Genomic DNA, 22,423 nt, shown 5'->3' with positions numbered 1-22,423 from the left:
CACAACACACAGAGCAGGAACACCCTCCGACCGGAAGTTACTGCTCTGCCCCCTAGCGGCTACGCACCAAGTTCTTCACTGCCCTCTCTGAGAAACGTTCTGTACTTGTGACTGCTGAAACTCAAGGACTATTTTGTAGTGAAATAATTTATTTTAAAATATTACACGCACAACGTTGTGAATATTCTTCAGGAACGTAGTGCAATGTTCATAATACCCATAATTTACATCTACAAGCAGCGAAGTACTTCTAATAGTCTAATTTTTACATCCAGACGATCTGTTTGTATCGAACATGCATTTGAGTTTAGTTTATAGCAGCACTCTTAATAACGTTTTATAATAATGTAATCGAAAACTACAGCAGCTCTTATAACACCGCGCGCGAGAATGGTTCTGAATGTGAAATGTAAATGCGACGTGAGAAATTAGTTGTCATAATTATGTTAATCCTGGGTGTCTACGGATGGATAAATAAAAACATTCAACCTGAAAATACTCCATCAAAAATGTAAATAGTTTTCCTTATTAAATGTCTTGTCAAACACGTCATTTTGTTTTGCTAAGGATTCCAACTGTTTAACATTATGGTGGAAGGCCAGGGAAGAAGAGAGATGTTCATAACTCTTACCACCTCTGTGTGTGTGCAATTTTTTTCTTTTGTAGAATTTTCTGGGCAATGAACTTCATTTTTTACTTTGAAAATAGCATATTAAATTTTATTGCATTGTACAATATATCACATTTCTTACATATTTGCACAAAATAGATTTCAACAATTTCTAATACCACAGCTCTTTAGGACTGGAAGCACATTTCAACACATTAATGTGTACTGTTGGGTGCATTTGAAGCTAAAATTTAATTTTACAATATATAAAAGCAAAAATTTACACAACTGGTATAAGATACATAGTTTGGATATAAATGATATGGCCTCATGTGAGGAAACTTGATGGCACAGTCAATACACACACATTTACAAATAGAACAGAATCTACAAATACATAACAGTGACACAAGATCTTGTACCCTCTTACTGTCATCAGAATAAAATAGATTTTAGCACACATAATTTGTTTTCTTTATAACTATTACTAATGAAATAATTCTTAAGGACTAATTGCCTGTAGCGTACGTAGCTCAGTTCTGTATACAGAGAGGTGTATAATCATTATCTGCAGCAAACAACAGTAAAAGTAATCATTAAGAAAATAAAAGTATTGTACCAGATAAAGAAATATTTAACCATTTTATAATGTAACATGGATGAACAGACAACAACAACAACAACAACACACTCACCCTTCTTAGTTTTATAAAATATGAAACTGCTGCTTCTTACATTCATTTGTCATAAATAAAATGTTTTCTATTACACTTATCTTTTTGCAAAAGTGAAAAACTCAGACTCATTACTTCCCTGCAGGAAGTTTCGATTTTAACTCACTTGACAACAACATTTTACATAAAACTGAAATTACAAACATCTCATGGTCTCTTGTGTGGAAAGCACAAGAAAGAATATAAACCATTCAGTAATAGTATCAATGTCTCAGTATGAAGTGCAAAATGTCACCTACTCATCAACTGCCAAAACAAAAGGTGCACGACAACAAATGATAGGAAAAGACAAAAGCCTGACTGCCACGTCATTATATTTCTAGTTCTCTTTATTAGTTAGGTCTCTACTTGCATATTTCCATTTTCTGGTGCAGGATCTGAAAGTGAGGTGGGGGGTGGCAGATAGATAGCTGGAGAGAGAGAGAGAGAGAGAGAGAGAGAGAGAGAGAGAGAGAGGGGGGGGGGGGGGGGGGGACTGATAACACTGCTCAATATCTCCTTTGTAGAGTTAGTTTAGTCTTTACTCATGACATTTTTAAAATGTTCCACATGCAGTACTCTATTACTGTACTACTTATTATTTCATTTCAAACACATAAGATTTAAACAGCATATTTTGAGAGATGTTTAAGTACAAAGTTTTTGTATCATAAAATACATACATATCCTAATAAAAAACAGAAAATCACACAAAACAGTACGATCTAGGTATTTAGTATGTAACTATACATGACACTCGATCTGACTCCTCCACAACATTTTTTTTTTTTAATTACAGTTCTCAAGTCTCGTACAAGCAATGTAACAGTCAGAAAATTGATGCTTCTGAACAGCTGAAAACAGATTGGATACAGTTCTCTTCCTCCCCCCCCCCCCCACACACACAAAAACTGCACAGTTCTAAATACAGCCTGTGTCACATCTCTCTGAGAACTGTCTTCCACAGATCACTGAGATTAATTTTGTTCCTTTGAAGAAATTTTAGGGTCTGACTTTCTATCATTCCTTTTTGTTATTGTACTAGGGCAATTAATTGCTTCTTTATATAAAAATGTTATTTTAAATTTTTTATCTAAGAAAGAACCAACTACAACCCAACTTTGGCATTTCTTAATTTCTTTAACACCAAATGTGATGGTTGCATTCAGCTACAACAATAACAGAGATATGGCTTCACACAAAGCCATTACAGTGTGGTTTGCAAACACTGTCATTATATTGTGGCTTGCTAACAATACAACATGCCAATGGAACATAAATTTGCTATTATGCACACACTTTAGCTTGGCTGATTTTAAGGATGCAAGGAGCAGATAACCCACGTCCAGCCCTGAACACAGACTGTTGTGGGATGAGTAGTAGTGTGGAAGGAGCATGCCCTGCTTTCCTCATTCAGTGCAGGCACCATAGCAGTGCTTTGTACTGAATCTCTGTAAAAGCATAGTGTGTCAGTAATTAAAATTCAAACTGAAATCACCTTGTATAGGGACAAGCTCCATAATGATACTTACTGCTAGAAGTTACAAACCAGCAAATGAAACACATGATTAAATAATGCTTCCAAAAAATCTATTGCATACAATGTTGCCTGACAGTAAAAAGTTGCAGTACTTGCTTACAAAATGCTACTGGTTCAAAGGCATTGGACTTATACAAGTGGAGGTCCAGACATAAGGTGTGTGCATAATAAGCGTCATGAGTTATCAGCAAGTTTTTAACTAGACGACTTTACAGTCTAAACACAACAGTAATAAAGTATGAATAGAAATTAAATAGATGCTAAATCAAGTTCTCAGTTTCTGACTTTGGTAGATTTGGATTTTGGCTGTTTCTTTATGATTTAAGAGAACTGAATTTAGTAGATCTAGGACACACCTTCTGAATATAATCTATAATGATCTGAATGGAATTAAACAACACAATTTTTTTTATTGTAGCACTGTAATTGTAAACATAACTTGTTATAGAGAAACAGTTTCTCATCTATTTGAAATGGAGGATATGTGTTGTAGCATACTATCTGAGTTGTAAAATGAGGTAACTTTTTGAGTTATGAAAGTTTCCAGGTGCCTATAGACCATAATGATTGCACTGACACAGCCTAAACAAAGAAGTTGTACGTTTGGAATAGAGCTGATGTTTATGTCTAATGATTAGTTTTCAACAGATATAACATGTTATCAGTTTTCTTTAACAAAAATAAAAACATAATATATGTCATATGTTCTTTTTCACATTATATCACAGCCTTTGCACTGCTTTTAATAATAGGTTCCAACTATAAGGAAACAAATTTAACAATAATTTAGGAAACTGATAATCATATTTAACATAAGTATGCTACAATGAAATTACTGCTTAAACTGATATTAACTATAACATTAAAAATTTTTACACAACACAATTTTACACGTAACAGTGCATTACACACCAAAGTTATTTATATTCTTATATCTGGAGACTAAAAGTTAATATACATGAAGAATGATAGGAGACAATAATAATAATAATAATAATAATAATAATAATAATAATTCTCTGTACTTCTGAAGATTGTTTCTTGGGTCAACAGTATTTACCAGAAGAGAAGAGTGTGCAAACTTTCAGTGGAAAATATTTGTTGTGAGAATAATGAGAGAAAGGAAGGAAGTAAAAAGATTGAAACAGAAGCAAAAGGAATGTCAATCCTCTCTCATTGATGCAATAGATAAATTAAGACAGTGCTGTTGGGTGAAAGAGGAGCATTTCTCAAAACCTTGGTAGTTTGATGATAAACTCAATTTCTTTACTAGGGGTAAATTTTTGATAACATGTTTCTTTGCCACTGTCAAGTGCCATTGCTGAAGTAGAGTCAATTACTTACACTGGAAAATAAATTCTGAATACTTTCATATGTCTGCCTCTGCTCACTATTTCCAAACATGCTCATTTCTTCCTGTTTCAAGTATGAAGAAATATATAATATTTTGTCTACATACACATATTTCACATCTTTCAGTAGCGATGAGAATGGCCATTGCTGAGAGAATGGATAATACTGAAGAAAGCTAACAAGAAAACTAACTTTTCTAAGTGCTTCTAAATGTATCATAAAGGACTGTATGCAAGAATGAAATGACATAACCACAAACAATAACAAAATTGAATGGTATAAGCATGTGAGACAAACAAGAGATAGACGGCCTATGAGAAGAGGTCAGTGGGGCTGCAGATATTCGAGGATATATCCCTGGATAACCACAGTAGTTGCTACACTGTGGATAAAAGCATGCACAAATGCAGATGTTTGTGGGTTATCTGCAAATATCCCCAACAATAGCTGCTTTGTGGTTAAAAATTAAAGTATAATATCAATCTTACTATACACTCTTCATCAAGTTGTGTTACCAGTGGTCAACAAATGAGATTGCATGAATTAGAACCGCATGTTGTAATGATAGTTCTAAACTTGAAGTCTGTTGGCATCCAAGGAATGTTTGAAATGCCCAGATAAAGCAGAACTCTTGTCATTCACTTCTGGCTATGTCACTTTAGCTACACACCAAGGGCCCTGCACTTACTTCATGAGTACGTATTGTCATAACATTATCTTTTGTGCAGTCCATCAAGCACACTCTACATGCAGCCCTGGCCACTGGTTTCACATAAGGTGAAACAATGTAATTTCTCATTGTTATGCGAAACTAAATGGAAATCACCAATCTGGAAGAAATCTGGTTTTTACCTGGTAGTAAGGAGAAAATCTCAGAGACAGTGACTTGTTTTGTGTGTAAGAAAGTGTATTCTCATGCTGGACAGAAAACTGGAACTTCAAATGTGTTAATGGGACTTCATTTGACAACCTAATTAGACATAGGGCAGGAGTGATCCAAAACACTCACTGCAGTGGCTTGGAGCCCATGTTGTGGGGGATGTTACGAGCATGAGGTCGGTGATAATGTAAAGCACTGCCGACAGATCACAATGCTCCACTGTGCCAAGACACTGGATCATTCACAGCAAGCAACAATGTTCCATAAGCTGAAACAACTTGCTCTAAAATTATGAGGCCTGTACATAAAATATTTAATTCTTATCAAATTAGTTTCTACATAAATCAGGAACAAATATATTATGTGGCAATCCTGCATGAAAAAAAAGTTTAAGTTTGGTATGTCTCTCTTTGAAATGTGTCCAGCCTTAATTCGTAATGAGGCAGATGAAAATTTTGGCCAGGTAATAGCTCTTTGACACACACACACACACACACACACACACACACACACACACACACACACACACACACACACACTCTCTCTCTCTCTCTATGGCCATGGCAAGACTAATTAATAATACTTAAGTCTTGCCTTAGTGAAGGGAATATGTTTTTGGGTGTCTGTGTGTTTACTACTGCTAGAAAAAGAACTAGTGCTCGAAAGCTAATAAGCTAACGCGAATGCTGCTTTCTCTTATGTGTTACTGTGCTTCAGACATCAAGCTGCTAAAGGTGAGTGATTATCTTTCCCTTATTTTACATATTGCTCCATCTCAGAATTTCCATTTTATTATCTGTGTAGACCTATAAGAGTCCAGTAGCAGCAATACAGTGAAAGAGAAAAGGAATTTAAATGCAGAAACCCCACAACAAAAATATGTTGGCTAAAATAGTTACCCACAGGCAGCTGAATGTAACAACAATTAAAAAGAGAGAAGTGGTTTCTATAACGCTACTAAGGACACAAGACAACTACCTGTGAAAAGGATTATTACTAAGTACATAAGTTAACATCGTTTGACTTCACCTAAGTGCATAAGTTAGTTTGAAATGTACATAGCTTCTTTTATCAGCTTCCTCACAAAAATTCTTAATTGTAATAAAAAATTAAAATATTTAAATATGCTTCTGTTCAAGCACATGACAACTTGAAAATTTTGTACCTTTTACAACTCTTCACATGTATCACAAGTTTATAGAATGAAGATTCTTATCAGGGCCTTCTATATTCCAGTACAATTCAAATCCTTGTCTGGCCACAAATTTAGGCTTAGTTGCTGCAAAAATTTTGCATATATACATAAAAATTTATAAGTTTAATCTGGTAAAAGTAATCCAAAACAGGTGACTTACTTGGATTCATATACTAAATTAGTAAGGTATTTCCAATTTAGAACTTAAGACATATCACCACAGTATATGTAATATTTTTATAATCATATTATTTTATAAATATTTAAGTAAATTGAAAGATATAGTGATTTTGTAATTTTTTTGCCATGTTAAAATTTCTGGCAAGAATACTATTGTTGCTCCAGAAGGAGAAAATGAGCAATACAAAGTAGCAAGTGAAAAGGTGTGTGTAACATTAGTAATGTCTGGGAGAAATGTAGAAGAATGAAATAATTATTGACAGGTGGACTAATTAGCAAATAGGAACTATGTTACAATGTGTACTAGATGATCTGAACAAGGAAAGAAAATGAAGAATTAGTGTAGCATTCACTACAAGGTCACAGAGTTGGAACATTAGCTGGAAACAGACAAGGAGGGAGAGAGAAGTCAGTATTTTCCTTTTCAAAGAAATTGCTTCCAAGCTTGCCTTAAATGATTTACAGGCACCATCAAAAGCCTAAATTTGGATGGCCAGACAGTGATTTGAACTGTAAGAATGTATATGTGTTTTGATAAGAATTGTTGATTCTGTACGTAGGTGAAATATGATGCAACCTACTAAGTGTGTATCACTTTAATAGTTCCCAACTATTCTCAGTGTATGAGTACAGTAGATCCAACAGCCATTATAAATCAAGACACAAAGGAATTAATGATGAGCTGCCATTTGGTGCAACTTATCCACAAACTACGAATATAGTGTCTCTTGCCCATTATCCTCATTACTTGCAGTATTTCATCAATTCCTATATGAGTTTGTGCATGGTGTGCATGTGCACTGAAGGGATCATTTGCCATTGTTACCTTAATTAATTACACATGTTGTGTCTGTTCTTTAGGACATGTCCGAGTGAACAGTCATCATATATATAATTAAACTGAGGATGACCTTGCTCTGTTTAATTAAACCCCCAAAAAACTATCAAACTGTCAAGGTTTTCAAATCTGAAAGCATAAAACAAAACACCAATCTTATACGTTCAGCCTAATCAAGCTGAGTCAGTCTTGGCTGTATATCTAAAAATGGCTACCAGCAATTAATATGTTTTATAACTCTTGATTGGGCAGTTTCCAGACTGATAATCTTCATTGTATTTTGCTATTTTTATGCTTTTTCATCATCCCTAAATATTCTCCCCATCACCATGAAAATACCCTGTATATACATAGAAATTTATCAAAAGGAAGGGGAAAAATGAGTGCAAATTTATGCGATTATAAACTGAGAAATACTTGCTTAAGAGAACAGAAATTAATGACTCATAGTTTTGAGAAAAAGACATTCAGTTTGAATTACATTCTCAATCATTCTAAGAAGAAAGAAAATGGAAAGAATGCCGAATTTTGGCTTTGAATTTTTAAATGCCTCAAAGCAGTTACACCAAAATAGGAATGCTGAAGAACAAGACCCAAGAATGAATCTTACTTTGTGCAGCAGTCTGCTGTTTTAAAATTTTGTGGCAGTATAAAAACCAAGCACTGGAAGACAGTACAAGAAAAAAATTATTTGTGTCACTAATTCAGGTTGATATAAACATCACATAAGCTATTGTAGCAATGTTTACACCAAGAGGCATTTGAGGAATTGATAACTTTTTAAAAGTAAAGCAACATCATTAGTTAGATGTCATGGCCCAATAAATATATAGTTCTGATTCAATAAATATATATTTTTGATTTCAATTAACTTCTGGATTCCAAAGTGTTTTCGAAACATAATTTTTAGGAATGGTAATTTATATGCTTCTAATGGAACATGCTTTTCTACTTTTCTCGACTGCACATAAACAGGATTTACATGCAGAGATTTGTCCAGCAGAAAAATATGTTCTGGCACAGATATATAACTGTAAACACACACACACACACACACACACACTCTTTATTCACTAACACAATATACTGCAGACTATTATCCTCTAGCAACAGTCAAATCAAAAATTCCATTTATTTCAAAAGATCATCAATCTGATAACCATTCAGAAAACAGGAATTTTGCTTCTGTGTACATCAATAAGATCATCATCCAATGTGAGGAGAACCTGCAAAGAGAAACTAAAATCAATTAAATTCTCATTTACAAAGGTATGGAGGCATACAGGGTTTTGAAACCTAGAGCCTAAACTAAGATGTACAGTCAAGTCTATAAAATGAAATTACTACATGATTATTACATTTTAGTTCTAATGGGTGGTTCAAATGGCGTCTACAAAAATGGTGTTCTTTGAACTGAAATTATGTCTAAGTAAACTTAAACATACTAACATATTATTATTATATATTACATTGTTATGACTTAAATGAGTTTTGTGTAAACCAAGCAGTGAAAATTTCAAATATTTATCACACATAAAAAAATGGTAATATCGTAGATTAAAACACACACACACACACACACACACACACACACACACACACACACACATACACACACAGATAGAGAGAGAGAGAGCGAGAGAGAGAGAGAGAGAGAGAGAGAGAGAGAGACAGAGAGAGAGAGAGAGAGAGAGAGAGAGAGAGAGAGAGAGAGAGCGAGAGAGAGAGATATTACCTTGATGGCCTTAGCAATATTATTATATCTCATGTTCAGGAAAAATCAGCAAGCTGAGATTTTAGTGCTACATTGGCCTTCAAGCTGTGCAGATCTTTTTGTGTAAATAACACAGCGAAGCACACAAGCATGCAGAGTATTAATGATCAAAACTGCACTGTCATTATCCCCAATAAACTATTCAGCCAAGAGCTACCAGCGACACCCATGTTTCCACAAAGCAGTACTGGTGACAGAAATGTTCAACAACTCCAGATCCTGCATGCTCTAAAGTAATGAGCCACACAGCTCTCTGTATTTTCTACACAAAGTAAACCAATAAAAAAGAGTGCTTGGAAAACCAGCTTTACTGTTTAAATGAATTAAAAAAAAAAAATGTAGATGCAATATGACTTCAGAACACTGGCTCAAAGCTGACAAATTTGCAGTAACCCATATTACAGACTGTAATACTGAATTATACTATTAGGGTTATTGTTTTTGTTGTCTTCAGTCCAAAGACTGATAAGATGCCACTCTCCACATAAGTCTATCCTGTGCAAGCCTCTTCACTGCTGCAACCTACATCCATCTGAACCACCTTATCGTGTTCAAGCTTTAGTCTCTCTCTACAATTTTTGTTCACTACACTTCCTCCATTACCAAATTTGCAATTCCTTGATGTCTCAGAATGTGTCCTATCGACCGATCCCTTCTCCTTCTAGTCAGATTGTGCCACAAATTCAGTTTATTCCCAATTCTATTCAGTGCCTCCTCATTAGTTATGTGATCTACCCACCAAATCTTCAGCATTCTTTTATAGAATCACATTTCAAAAGCTTCTATTCTCTTCTTGTCTAAACTGTTTATTGTCCACGTTTCAGTTCCATACAAGGCTACTGTCCAGACAAATACTTCCAGAGAAGATTTCCTAAGATTTACATTTATATTTCATGTTAGCAAATTTTTCTTTTTCAGAAATGCTTTTCTTGGTATTACCAGTCTGCATTTTATATCCTCTCTCCTTCAGCCATCATCCATTATTCCGCTGCCCTAATATTAAACCTCATCTATCTTTTAGTGTCTCTTTTCCTAATCTAATTCCCTCAGAATCACCTCATTTAAATTCACTACATTTCATTACCCATGTTTTATTTTTGTTGATGTTCATTTTATAATCACTTCTCAAGACAGTATCCATTCTGTTCAACTGTCCTTCCCAGTCCTACAATGTTCTCACCAAACTAAACTTTAATTTCATCTCCAAACTTTTCTTTGATTCCTTTTATTGCATGCTCAATTTATAGGTAACACTGGGGATAGGCTACAACCATCTCTCACTCCCTTCTCAATCACTGCTTACATTTTATGTCCTTCAGCTCATAAAACTGCAGCTTGGTTTCTGTAAAAGTTGTAAACAATATTTCACTGACTGCTTCATTGCCTTTGCCATCTGTGGGAACTCTCCCTATAATATATCCTAAACTCCTGTAAACTCCCTGGCCTCAACCTTCATTAAGTCGCTGTCCTCCATCTACCTAACCCCTTCCCTGCTCCCGCTCCAGCATAACACAGCCTTCTATTCCACCAATGCATCCACAGTCTCTTTACTTATCTCCTTTTCCAGTCCCTTCCCCACTCTCCCTCCTCCCAGCATCCCGTCTAACCTCCCGACTGCACTTAGCTGTTCTACTCTGTCCCCAACACACCCCTGTATGGTCCCACAAGCAGCACTTTACTGTCCCCCACACCTAAATTGCTACCTCTCCCCCTCCCTGACCCAGTCTGCTCCTTAGCCTCAGCACCCAGACCGCTTCTCCCATCGTGCGCAGTTGCTCACAGTCTGGCCACAGTGGCCAGTATGAGTACGAGTTGTGCATGCATGACGGTGAATATGTGTGTGTGTGTGTGTGTGTGTGTGTTTTGTTTACTTTAAAAAAAGTCATTTTGGCTGAAAGTTCACTTATTTAGCTGTCGTTTTGTTGTGCCTACCTGCAACTCAACATCTCCTCTATATGGTGAGTGCCAATCTGTCCTGGATTTGCCATTGTTTGATAACTTAGCATTTTACTCCTGATACCTTCCAAATTTTGAAGTGTGTGGTCCAGCCAACATTGTCAAAACCTCTCTCTAAATCAACAAATGCTATAAACATAGGTTCCCCTTTCCTTAACCTATCTTCTAACACAAGCCATATGGTCAATATTGCTTTGCTTGTTCCTACCTCTCTGTGGAACCCAACCTGATCTTTCCTGGGGCTAGCCTCTACAAGATTTTCCATTCTTCTGTAAATAATTTGTGTCAATGTTTTGCAATCATGCCTTATTAAAATAGTGGTTCAGTAGTTTTCATATATGCCAGCACCTGCTTTCTTTGGACTTATATCATTATTGATGAAGCCTGAGGGTATATCACCTGTCTCACATATCTTGCATACCAAGTTGAATAGTTTAGTCATGGATGGCCCTCTCAAAGATCTCAATAATTCTGAAGGAATATTGTCTACACCGGGGCCTTGTTTTGACTTAGGTCTTAGTGCTGTCAAATTATTCTCACAGTATAACGTCTCCCATCTTATCTTGATTTCTTCCTCTTCACCTTCTATAAAACTGCCTTGAAGTTTGTTTCCCTAGTACAGCCCCTCTATATATTCCTTCCATCTTTCCCTTATTTGCTTAGAACTAAATTGTCATCTGAGCTCTTGATGCTCTTACAGCTGCTTCTCTGCTCTCAAAAGGTCTCTCTAATTTTCCTATATGTGAAATCTACTTTTTACCTTGTTATGCATTTTTCTATGACCTTACATCTGTCCTCTAGCCATTCCAGTTTAGCCACTTTGCACCTTTGTCAAGTTTATTTTTCGACACCTCTATTTCCTTTTGCCTCTTCATTTTCTTCATTTTTATATTGTCTTCTTTCATCGGTTAATCAATGTCTTCTGTGTTATTAAGGATTTCTACTAGGCCTTGTATTTTTAACTATTTGAGCCTATGCTGCCTTGACTATACCACCTCTCAAACCTACCATTTCATCTTCTACTGCATTTTTTTCACTGCTTCAGTCAATGGTTGCACCTTGCTTCTTTTAAGGTCCTCAATCACCTCTGGTTCTCTCACATTACTCCAGGTTCCATCTCCTTAATTTCTTACCTCTTTGTTGTAAAACTTCCAAAAGACATGGTGGGTGCATGATATTGGATAGGGAAGGTAGCCAATTCTGTGGACTATTAAAACTAATGACCTAAATGTCAGGAAACATTTTGAGTATCGTGTTCTTAAGATTTTGAGTATCGTGTTCTTAAGATTTTGAATATCGTGTTCTTAAGATTAGTCAACAAAAAAACAAAAATCTTTATCTACGTGTACGGGATACCAGATGGCAATTTGTCAGTATTATAAGTTGGAGGAAATAATGAATCTCTACATGAACAATGCAGTTATATTGTGTGGTGATTTTAATATAAACTCTGAAGTACATTCCCTATGTCAAACTTAGTCAAGCTGCCCGCAAGAGTAACTGCAACATACTGCAGTTGAATTGATGACCTACTCACAAATACTATCTTTACCCAAGCACTCTGTTTACAAAACTCGCCTAATGGGCTTTCTGACAATGAAGGCCTCTTACTTAAACAAATGAGTATACAAAAGTCTTCATTACCAAAGACAAAAAAAGTATCAAAGATACCATCAGTTTAATGTTAATTAAATACCAACTGAAGCATGAGACCTGCAAAAATATTTATAGAGAGGATTATACTGAGAGGAAAACAAAAATATTTGTTGATAATCTGTCATTATTTTAACATTGCTTTTCCTCTCAAAACACACAAAGAAAAGCTATGCAGATGCAATGTATTCAAATGATGAATCACCAAGGGAATAATAAACTTTTGTGCAACCAAGAAACAACTTTACATAGAAAGCAAAAGAGTGATCCAAATTATGTAAATACTTTAATGGAATGTTATGCAAAAGAGTGGGAATGAAGAACCGGACGTAGGTGTTTATGGATGGTTCATACAACAACACAGTAAAGGAGTTCCAGTCAGTGGTCCAATTATAAAGGGAAAAGCAGCTGCATTTAACAAACAACTTGGCAGTAGTAACTTGTTTGCAGCAAGCATTTGGTAGCTGACAGTCACCGGGGAAAGTCGCTCAGCTAACGATGAGGATGCTGATGAGTTTGTTAGCAAAATACGAAAGATAACAGAGGAAGAAGATGTAACTACTGATGCCTTGTATAATGCTAAGACTCTTTTACAACATACTTCCTTCAAAAACATTAGCTGGCAAGAACGAGAAGGAAGCTTGTGGTTACAAGCAACAGAAACAGTGCAAAATGTTAATGGGGTGTTGTAATGCAAATGGGAGTCGTAAACTACCACTTAAGGTGATTGGAAAATCCCAACATCCACACTGCTTCAACACACTGACATAAATACTCTACCTGTGCAGTATTGCACTCAGAAGAAAGCGTGGATGGACAGACAAATATTCTCTCGGTGGTTCCATGAAACGTCTGTACCAACTGTGAGAAAAGAGCTAAAGAAGAAAAAGCTTCCACTGAAAGCTATCCTTAAAATGAACAATGCTCCCAGTTATCTTTCAGATGTTTCTCTAAAGTCTGATGGTATACATGTACAAGCACTCTTTCTCCCACCCAATGCGACAGCCCTAATTCAGCCCATGGACCAGCGAATTTTGGAATCAATTAAGCGACATTACCGACATTCACTTCTCATCTCCTTGCTGAACGAAAGTGAAAATGACTCTATCGAGACTATGCTGAAGGCCTGGAAAGCAATTAACATACATGATGTTGTTTTCCAAGCAGCCGAAGCATGGGCTAAAGTGGAGAGTGCTACCATAATGAAGAGCTGGAGAAAATTGTGGCCATCCATTGATGTCGAGTTGGATCCAATATTGAGTGACAGCGATGAGCCAGTCAATTTGGAATTATCGATTATTTTGTACACTGACATGTCCCACAATTTCCCAGGAGGAGAAGAAATTGATGATGAAGATGTTACTAAGTGGCTGAATGAGGAAAACTGTGATACGGACCAAACTTTAACAGATGAAGAAATAATCAAAAGCATGCAAGAAAGTAATGATGAAAGTGATGAAGAAGACACAGGAGGAGAGAGCATGAAGATTTCTCACACTGCTGGTGCTGAAGCTGCTGAGGTCTTCCTGGAGTACATTACGCAACGAGCAGATACATGCAGTACTGATGTAATGCTTGTAAAGAAGTAGCGTGATAAAGAATGCCACCATCGCGTATCATAATTGTGACAGTTAAAAACTAGGGACGTGTTTCTTAAAGAGTGATATGACTGTATAACTATGTACAGTATGCATTCAAGGACTAAGTTTTCTTTGAAAATTAATGTATTTTTGGATTTAATAAAGTATATCATCTGTGTTTTAAAATTGTATCCTTCGGTTTAATAAAGTACAGTACACTATATCCCCTAAGTTTTCAAAATAAATAAAAAACAAAATAAATCAATAAAATAAATTTCGGACACTCAATAATCCAGCACTTCCACTAATCCGGCACCCACGTGTACCAGGAATGGCTGGATTAGCGAGAGTCTAGTGTATTGTCAACTAGATGAAGCAAAAAATTTCATATGCAAAATAGATGAGAGAACTATTTAACTCGAATTTGTCAAAGATAGCTGAAAATCTAGTGTGAAGAACCACTATACCAGCAGAATCATACAAACTTGTTTTTCCAATATAATTGCGTAGGCTTCCGCGGCCAGAGTCAGTCGACACAAAAGTTTTCTGGGTATGGTAACGCGTCATAATGTAAAAAACTACTGCTGCTGGAGAAAAACCAACGTTTCGGCCACGATTGCAGCGGCCTCCTTCTGTGTCTAATGACCCAGACACAGAAGACAGGTCAATTTTCCCGTCCCCAGTAACTAAACAAGAGCTATTGAAAACTGTAAGAGCCAAAAAAATCATCATACTCATTAGTTAATACAAGATCTTTCTGTGAGAGTTGTAATAACCCTGCGTAATACGCAAAGGATGTTCTCCACAAGGACTAAAGGTCTCAAAGGTAAAGGTCAGCCAGTACATAAACAATTATCATCCTATTTCCATAATCTCAGTTATATTTAACATAATTAAGAAAGTCATACACACTCAAATAACAGCATTTCTCAGTAAAACTGAATCACTGACCAAACACAAGTTTGGAGACTGTTAAAGATGCACTTTTCAGTTTTGCTGACTGAATTCTTAAAGTCTTCAACCAAAAGGAGCTTTCCTCTGGACTTTTTGTTAACTTAGAAACATTTGGAGGCAACATCTGAGATTGGCACGGGAGCTTGATTCCCTTAGAAGCCAAGAGGAAGAGGAAGAGGAAGAAGAAGAAGAAGAAGAAGAAGAAGAAGAACTTTTTAGTATCTGAGTAAGTCTTGTGATCTCATTAATTGCTCACTGTTGCTTCAGAAGTTAGAATCCTATGGCATTAGAGGTACAGCAAATTTGTGGTTTAAATCTTATCTCAACAACCAAAAGCATATTATTGAAAACATAAGTGTTGAATCTAAAATAATAACAATAACAATAATAATAATAATAATAAGTCAAGGGAAAACACACTAAACACGAAGATTACATATTGGATAACCACAGTGGCTGCATAGAAGCGATGGAAAAAACAGATGCCTATAAATATCTAGGATACAGACAAAAAATAGGAATAGATAATACAAATATTAAAGAAGAACTAAAAGAAAAATATAGACAAAGACTAACAAAAATACTGAAAACAGAATTGACAGCAAGAAACAATACAAAAGCTACAAATACTTATGCTATACCAATATTGACCTATTCATTTGGAGTAGTGAAATGGAGTAACACAGACCTAGAAGCACTCAATACACTTACACGATCACAATGCCACAAATATAGAATACATCACATACATTCAGCAACAGAAAGATTCACATTAAGCAGAAAGGAAGGAGGAAGGGGATTTATCAACATTAAAAACCTACATTATGGACAGGTAGACAATTTAAGAAAATTCTTTCTAGAACGAGCAGAAACTAGCCAAATACACAAAGCAATCACTCATATAAATACATCGGATACACCATTGCAATTTCATAACCACTTCTACAACCCTTTAGATCACATAACATCAGCAGATACGAAGAAAGTAAATTGGAAAAAGAAAACACTACATGGCAAGCACCTGTATCATCTAACACAGCCACACATCGATCAAGATGCATCCAACACATGGCTAAGAAAAGGCAATATATACAGTGAGATGGAAGGATTCATGATTGCAATACAGGACCAAACAATAAACACCAGATATTACAGCAAGCATATTATTAAAGATCCCAATACCACAACAGATAAATGCAGACTTTGCAAACAACAAATAGAAACAGTAGATCACATCACAAGTGGATGTACAATACTAGCAAATACAGAATACCCCAGAAGAGATGACAATGTAGCAAAAACAATACATCAACAACTTGCCATACAACATAAACTAATAAAACAACATGTTACCACATACAAGTATGCACCACAAAATGTACTGGAGAATGATGAATACAAATTATACTGGAACAGAACCATTATAACAGATAAAACAACACCACATAACAAACCTGACATCATACTCACCCATAAAAAAAAGAAATTAACACAACTAATTGAATATCCATACCCAATACAACAAATATACAGAAGATAACAGGAGAAAAAATTGAAAAATACATCCAGTTGGCTGAGGAAGTCAAGGACATGTGGCATCAGGATAAAGTTGACATTATACCAATTATACTATCAACTACAGGAGTCATACCACACAATATCCACCAGTACATCAACGTAATACAGCTACATCCAAACGTATATATACAACTACAGAAATCTGTAATTATTGATACATGTTCAATTACCCAAAAGTTCCTAAATGCAATGTAACATATACTGTACAGTTAAAAGGAAGTCACGCTTGATCAAGGTCCATGTCACTTTCCATTTTTAACCAGACATAACGTCTGAGAAAGAAAAGAAGTAATAATAATAAACTGCTGAGGAGAAAGAAAACTTGGAATTCACCTAATACAAGCCTAGAAGAATTTCAGATTGACCACATAGCTATATCTTTTAACAATAAAAAAGAAATCCTGAATGTACATGTTAAAAAGGGTGCAAAAATTGAAACAGATCACTATCTAACCACAATAAAAATCAAATTTATTCTACAAACAAGGACTCCAAGACAAGGACACAGGATTCACAAAATAGATACAGAAACTTTGAAAGTGAAAAAAACATGAATTTCAGGAACAATTAAATATACTCAGAAGACTGGGAAGAGATTAAAACAAAAATAAGCCAAAACAGCCTTTGAAACAGCACCACACAAAAGACACAAAAAGGTGGAATGAACAGTGTGAAGAAACATTACTATTTAGAGAACAAGCATGGCAGAAATGGTACTTCACAAAAAGAAGTGAAGACTTTATCAGCATTAAACAACAAAAGTCTCAGCATCAAAAACAATAGGACCCGTCAAAAGGAAGTATGAAAGAAACCAGCTATTACTAACTGTAGACGATTTTCAAAAGAACAATAGTAGGAACTCCTATAAAACTTTTAAACAAAGCCTCTAAATGTACCGACCACCTACCTTGCACATCAAGAATGAAGATAGAAAATTAACTCTAAGCACCAAGAAAACTGAGAAATATTAGCAAGCTATTTCAACAAACTGTAAAATTGTGAGGAACCAAGAGAAAACTCTCCAGAACAAAGTCCAGGATACCCTTACACAAACTTAGAAAAATAACAGGTGTGGGAACAGCTGGAAAGCTCCATGGAGCCTTTCAAAAAATCTGGGAAACAGAAGTTATACCAGAAGATCAGAAAACAGCATTAATTCACCCAATCCACAAAAAGGAGATAAAACTGACCACATTATAGAAGAAAATCCCTCCTTCCAGCAACTTACGAAATTCTTTCTAACTTATTACTAAATAGGCTGGATAGCCAACTGGATCAGCAATTAGGAGAGTACCAAGGAGGGTTTAGAAAAGGAGGATCCCTTGTGGAACAAATTTTAAATCTGGAATTCATAATAAGGTATAGAAGAATGAGATCCAAAAGCATTTATATAACATTTACAGACTTCAAGAAAACATACAATTCAATTGACAGGAAAACATTATTTAACAGCTTAAAGGAGTTTGGATCTGTCAACAAATCAGTGGTAATCATAAAAAATACACTAACAAATACGAAATGCTAAATTTACTATTTACGTGAAACCTGTAAGGTTTTTGTGATCAAAATTGGCGTTAGGCAGGGACATGGACTGTCCCCACTGCTGTTAAATTGTGTGCTAGAAAAGGTAATCAGGGAATGGAGGAAAATAACAGAAGAAGAAGGAGAAGGAGAAGAAGAAGAAGAAGAAGAAGAAGAAGAAGAATCACAATTGGGGAAAAAGGGGATAATCTGAGTTCTGATTGTCTGGCTTTTGCAGATGATCTTGCCATCTTTGCTGAATCTACATGCAACAATGCAGATAAATTTCCTACAAGAAACAGCTTCAAAATAAGGCCTACATGTATCTTTTGAGAAAACAGAGTATATGACAGATGCGAGGGAGGCACTGAAATATATGGAAGCTGATTACTGCAGAATAAAAAAGGCTACAAAATTTAAATATCTAGGTCAAATAATACAATCAAAAACTTTAGACAAAGAAGCCTACCTAGCAGGGGCAAACAAAAAGGGGGTGGCTTTTCAACTAACAAAAACCCTGTATAACAAGATCTCTATCTCCATAAATGCAAAACTTCGGCATTTCAATACTGTCATTAAACCAGAATGCCTTTATGCATCTGAATGCCTTTCATTAAATACAGCCAAGCAATCATGTGAAACAGAAAAGAAGGAAAGGAAAATAATCAGGAAAATCTTGAGACCAAAATGTGAGAATGGAAAATGGAAACTAAGAAGTTTATGAAAAAATAGAGCAAATATCAGTTACAACAAGGAAGAGAAAAATCTGCATTCTATGGATAATTAAAAAGACTAGATGAAAACAGGATGACAAAAAAATTTTAACTTCTTTGACAGAAACTCCAAAACATCAGTGACAGGGATAAAAGAAGTTAAAGCAGACTTGAGGGAAATGGAAATAATGCAGGGTGATATAGGAGAAAGAGAAAAGCTCAGAGCAAAAGTAAAAGGTTTCAAGGGCTTCCAGGAGAAAACAAAGAAACAGGCAGGTGCAATATGGGCTGAAGAAAGAAGAGAAAAACATAGGGAAAGAATGACATGTCTTCTTTATGGTATGTAGCCATCTGTTTTTTCCTACATTGTTGATATCCCTACTAGGTGATTCCATTGTTTAGTAATAGTAATAATTCTGACAATTCCTGGTAAACTGTCGTGTCCACAAGGCTTAACAATGGACCCTCTCCCCTTCCTACTCTATATCAATGACCTTCTCTTTAGCCTCCAAGATAAATTTCCTGTGTTGTTTGCAGATGACACAAAATGGCTCTTCCAATCTTATTGGGCTCTGCAAGTGAAACATGAGATTAATGACACTACTAAAAGACTCCTTGACTGCACAAGAATAACATCTAGTCTCAGTCCAGTTAAAATGACTTTGTGATTGATGTTTCATTGAATCGCGTGGTATGGGCTGGGCGACAGCCAATGACAGTTGTTTCTCAGGCTCCAAGTGTTCTCTCTGTTGCCTGTTCTGTGGATATAAGCCTTGCAGGGGTTGGGAGGGGACCAGGCCACAAGGATGGGATTGGAGGTGAGGTGAGAGGAATTGGTGCTAAGATACAATGATTTTTTGCATGTTCTGTTGCACCACTATAACATGTCAGATTCATAATCTTCACCAAGCAATCGTTCACAAACTATTTGGTTAAAAACTACAATTATTTTGTATCTTATAGTCTCATAGCTTGTCTTCAGTGTTCACAATTATTACAATGTTTTGAAATTAAGAAACCTACAACAGTTAATTCAGTCATCTTGCAGTAAAAAATGTGGTCATTTGATACTTTGTGTTGAGATGGTACATTGTGATAATTGTGATGATAAACTTTAAACCAGATGCGGTCATGTCTGTGCATCCTGTTGTGACAGTAAGAGCAGGTGTGACCAAGCCGGAGTGGTGGCCGAGCTGGACCACATGAGACTTGGGGTGTCATCAACACACAGTGACACAATTTCAGCCACAGTGATGGTGGACACTGCGAGTATGAGAATTTTAGACTGCTGGTCAGGTAAGCACATGTTCTGGCCACATGGTTGGGAAAACCCAGGCTTCTGGCAGTTGGAATGAAACATGGAGAGGTGACAACCATGGCTTGATTGAGGGTCCACAATAAAATAGCAAATAATACTAAATCCAAACATGAACCCAACTACTTACAAAGAAGCCACTAACATGCTTACAAGGACAAAATTAAGATAAGCACATGAGTGAAAACCCGCCCTCAATACAGAGTTCTGTTTTTAAAATATTTCATGTTGAACATTTTATGTCTACAGTGAATTTAAAAAATTAACCCTTTTGTTGCTGTGGACATGTATATACATCCTGCTATGACATTTCCCAGATGCTGAGGATGCGTATACATGTGTCGCTCACGTTTCCTTAGGGACATCTGTATGCTTCCTGAACCACCGACCTCTCACTGTTGCAGACGAGTTACTTCTGTACCTTGGTGAATAAAAACGTTTTGAGTACTTATCACACAATGTATGTGTCTCATTGCAGGCCGTCATTTGCGAGATATAACAGTTGTTACGATCATATGATTCACGATGTGCAAGGACAGGAATGGGAGTGTTGCGCACGATTTTCCCTTGGTACAAAACCCAATAACTTGAGAACAAAATGAGATGTCATTCTGCTCTTAATTTTAAATAAAATTTCTTTATCTTATCTGCATTACATCTCCTACAATGTATGAGCTAAAATCAATTATAAGCAAAGTTTACGCAACACGTTTCGACATCTGCAAACTCTTTAAAATTGCTTGACACCCTTTACTTAATTTGATGAAGGGCAGTAAGTATGATGAATAATGAAAAGAAATTCAGATCTTTATCGAGTGAATATATCAGACTGCAAGCTATGTAAAAAAACAAATTTTTTCACCTAGTAGATTTCAAAAAATCAGATAATAAGAATTTCATATCAGCCAGAACACATCTCTCAGCACAGGCAGCAGCATTTGGTGGGCAGCATTTACACGAGTAGCCCTCAGCACGAAACGCAGAGAGCAGGTCTGAAGCAGCAAAAAGGTTAATATCTTGACAAAGCAATTTTTATGAGTAAAGTCTCTACAGATGGGCCTCATTGAACACTACTGGTCTGTTTATAATTATTAGTAATATAACAATGGAATATTTATTTGGACAAAATAATTTTTTGTGAACAAACTATTTAAGCTAGAGAAAAACTAAGAACAGCACTATAAATCTGAGGAAATTTACATGCCAATTCTTATGTGACACATGTATTTAACATTAAATTTATAGTTTAAGTATGTTGAGAACATCTGAAGTGTGTGTGCTTGACTTGCACCAACGTGAGGGTTTAAATAGTGGTGACCATCTTTACGTGGGGATTTTTGCTCTTGGGTTGGTGTTTGTTTAGCAGTTGGGCTTCAGATCTTTTCTATGTGTTTAGTAGTGATATTCGCAAGTGTCACTGGCCAATACTCTGAACTGTCTTCAATGTAGGGACTTTGAATATTTCACGTAGGCAGTCTTGTCTGACGCTAAAAACTTTACTGTGGTTACTTTTGCAAGTGATCTGTACTTAACACTTAGTTTGCAACCACAGAACTTTAACTTTAGACTTGTGGTAAACAAACTTTGATTATTTTTCCATGATTTATCTGGAAGTTTATGCCAACATGAGAAACTGTTCCACTTCATTTAAATCCCCGCTCAGATAAATACTATTTCAGTGATGAACAACTGAATCAGTGAATGAAGAAACCACTTCAGTCACAAAAATGTGAAAAATCATTTTTGATGAAAAGATGCTTCGAAAAGCACGATGTGTGTTGAGTGCAAGAACCACATTAGTCTGTCGAGTAGATCTCTAGATACAGGGTGTCTTTTTCTTACGCTGAGGGCAAAAATGACGCGAGCCAGTGACTGATGTGGTTTCTGCTCCCACCGCTAGATCTCATGACCAGTCTTGCCCCTTTTACCAAGCATGTGCCATGTGTTTACCAGCCTAAACCGCTGCTCTTATCGAAGTCTTTGTTTTGTTGATTGTTTTCAATGTGTTCCAAGTTTGTGCTTAACGTTGTCTGTTCCATGTTCAATATGTATGAGAGTATCACAAACAAT

At 35.9% G+C, this 22,423-nt stretch overlaps 1 protein-coding gene across 1 annotated transcript in view; it reads right to left on the bottom strand.

Annotated features, from left to right (window-relative positions):
• Positions 1-7,177: 7,177 nt before the first annotated feature.
• The window catches only part of LOC126100331 (SID1 transmembrane family member 1-like), a 147,293-nt gene continuing 132,047 nt past the window's right edge, over positions 7,178-22,423 (bottom strand). The window contains exon 16 of the mRNA XM_049910944.1: positions 7,178-8,535. Coding sequence (XP_049766901.1) covers positions 8,473-8,535 — 63 coding nt within the window. The 3' untranslated portion in view covers positions 7,178-8,472. The remainder of the gene's footprint in view (positions 8,536-22,423) is intronic.

The sequence above is a fragment of the Schistocerca cancellata genome, chromosome 9 (assembly GCF_023864275.1).
Source record: "Schistocerca cancellata isolate TAMUIC-IGC-003103 chromosome 9, iqSchCanc2.1, whole genome shotgun sequence".
Lineage (NCBI taxonomy): Eukaryota > Metazoa > Arthropoda > Insecta > Orthoptera > Acrididae > Schistocerca > Schistocerca cancellata.
Note: the sequence above shows the minus strand (reverse complement) of the source record. Positions and strands in the feature narration are given on the sequence as shown.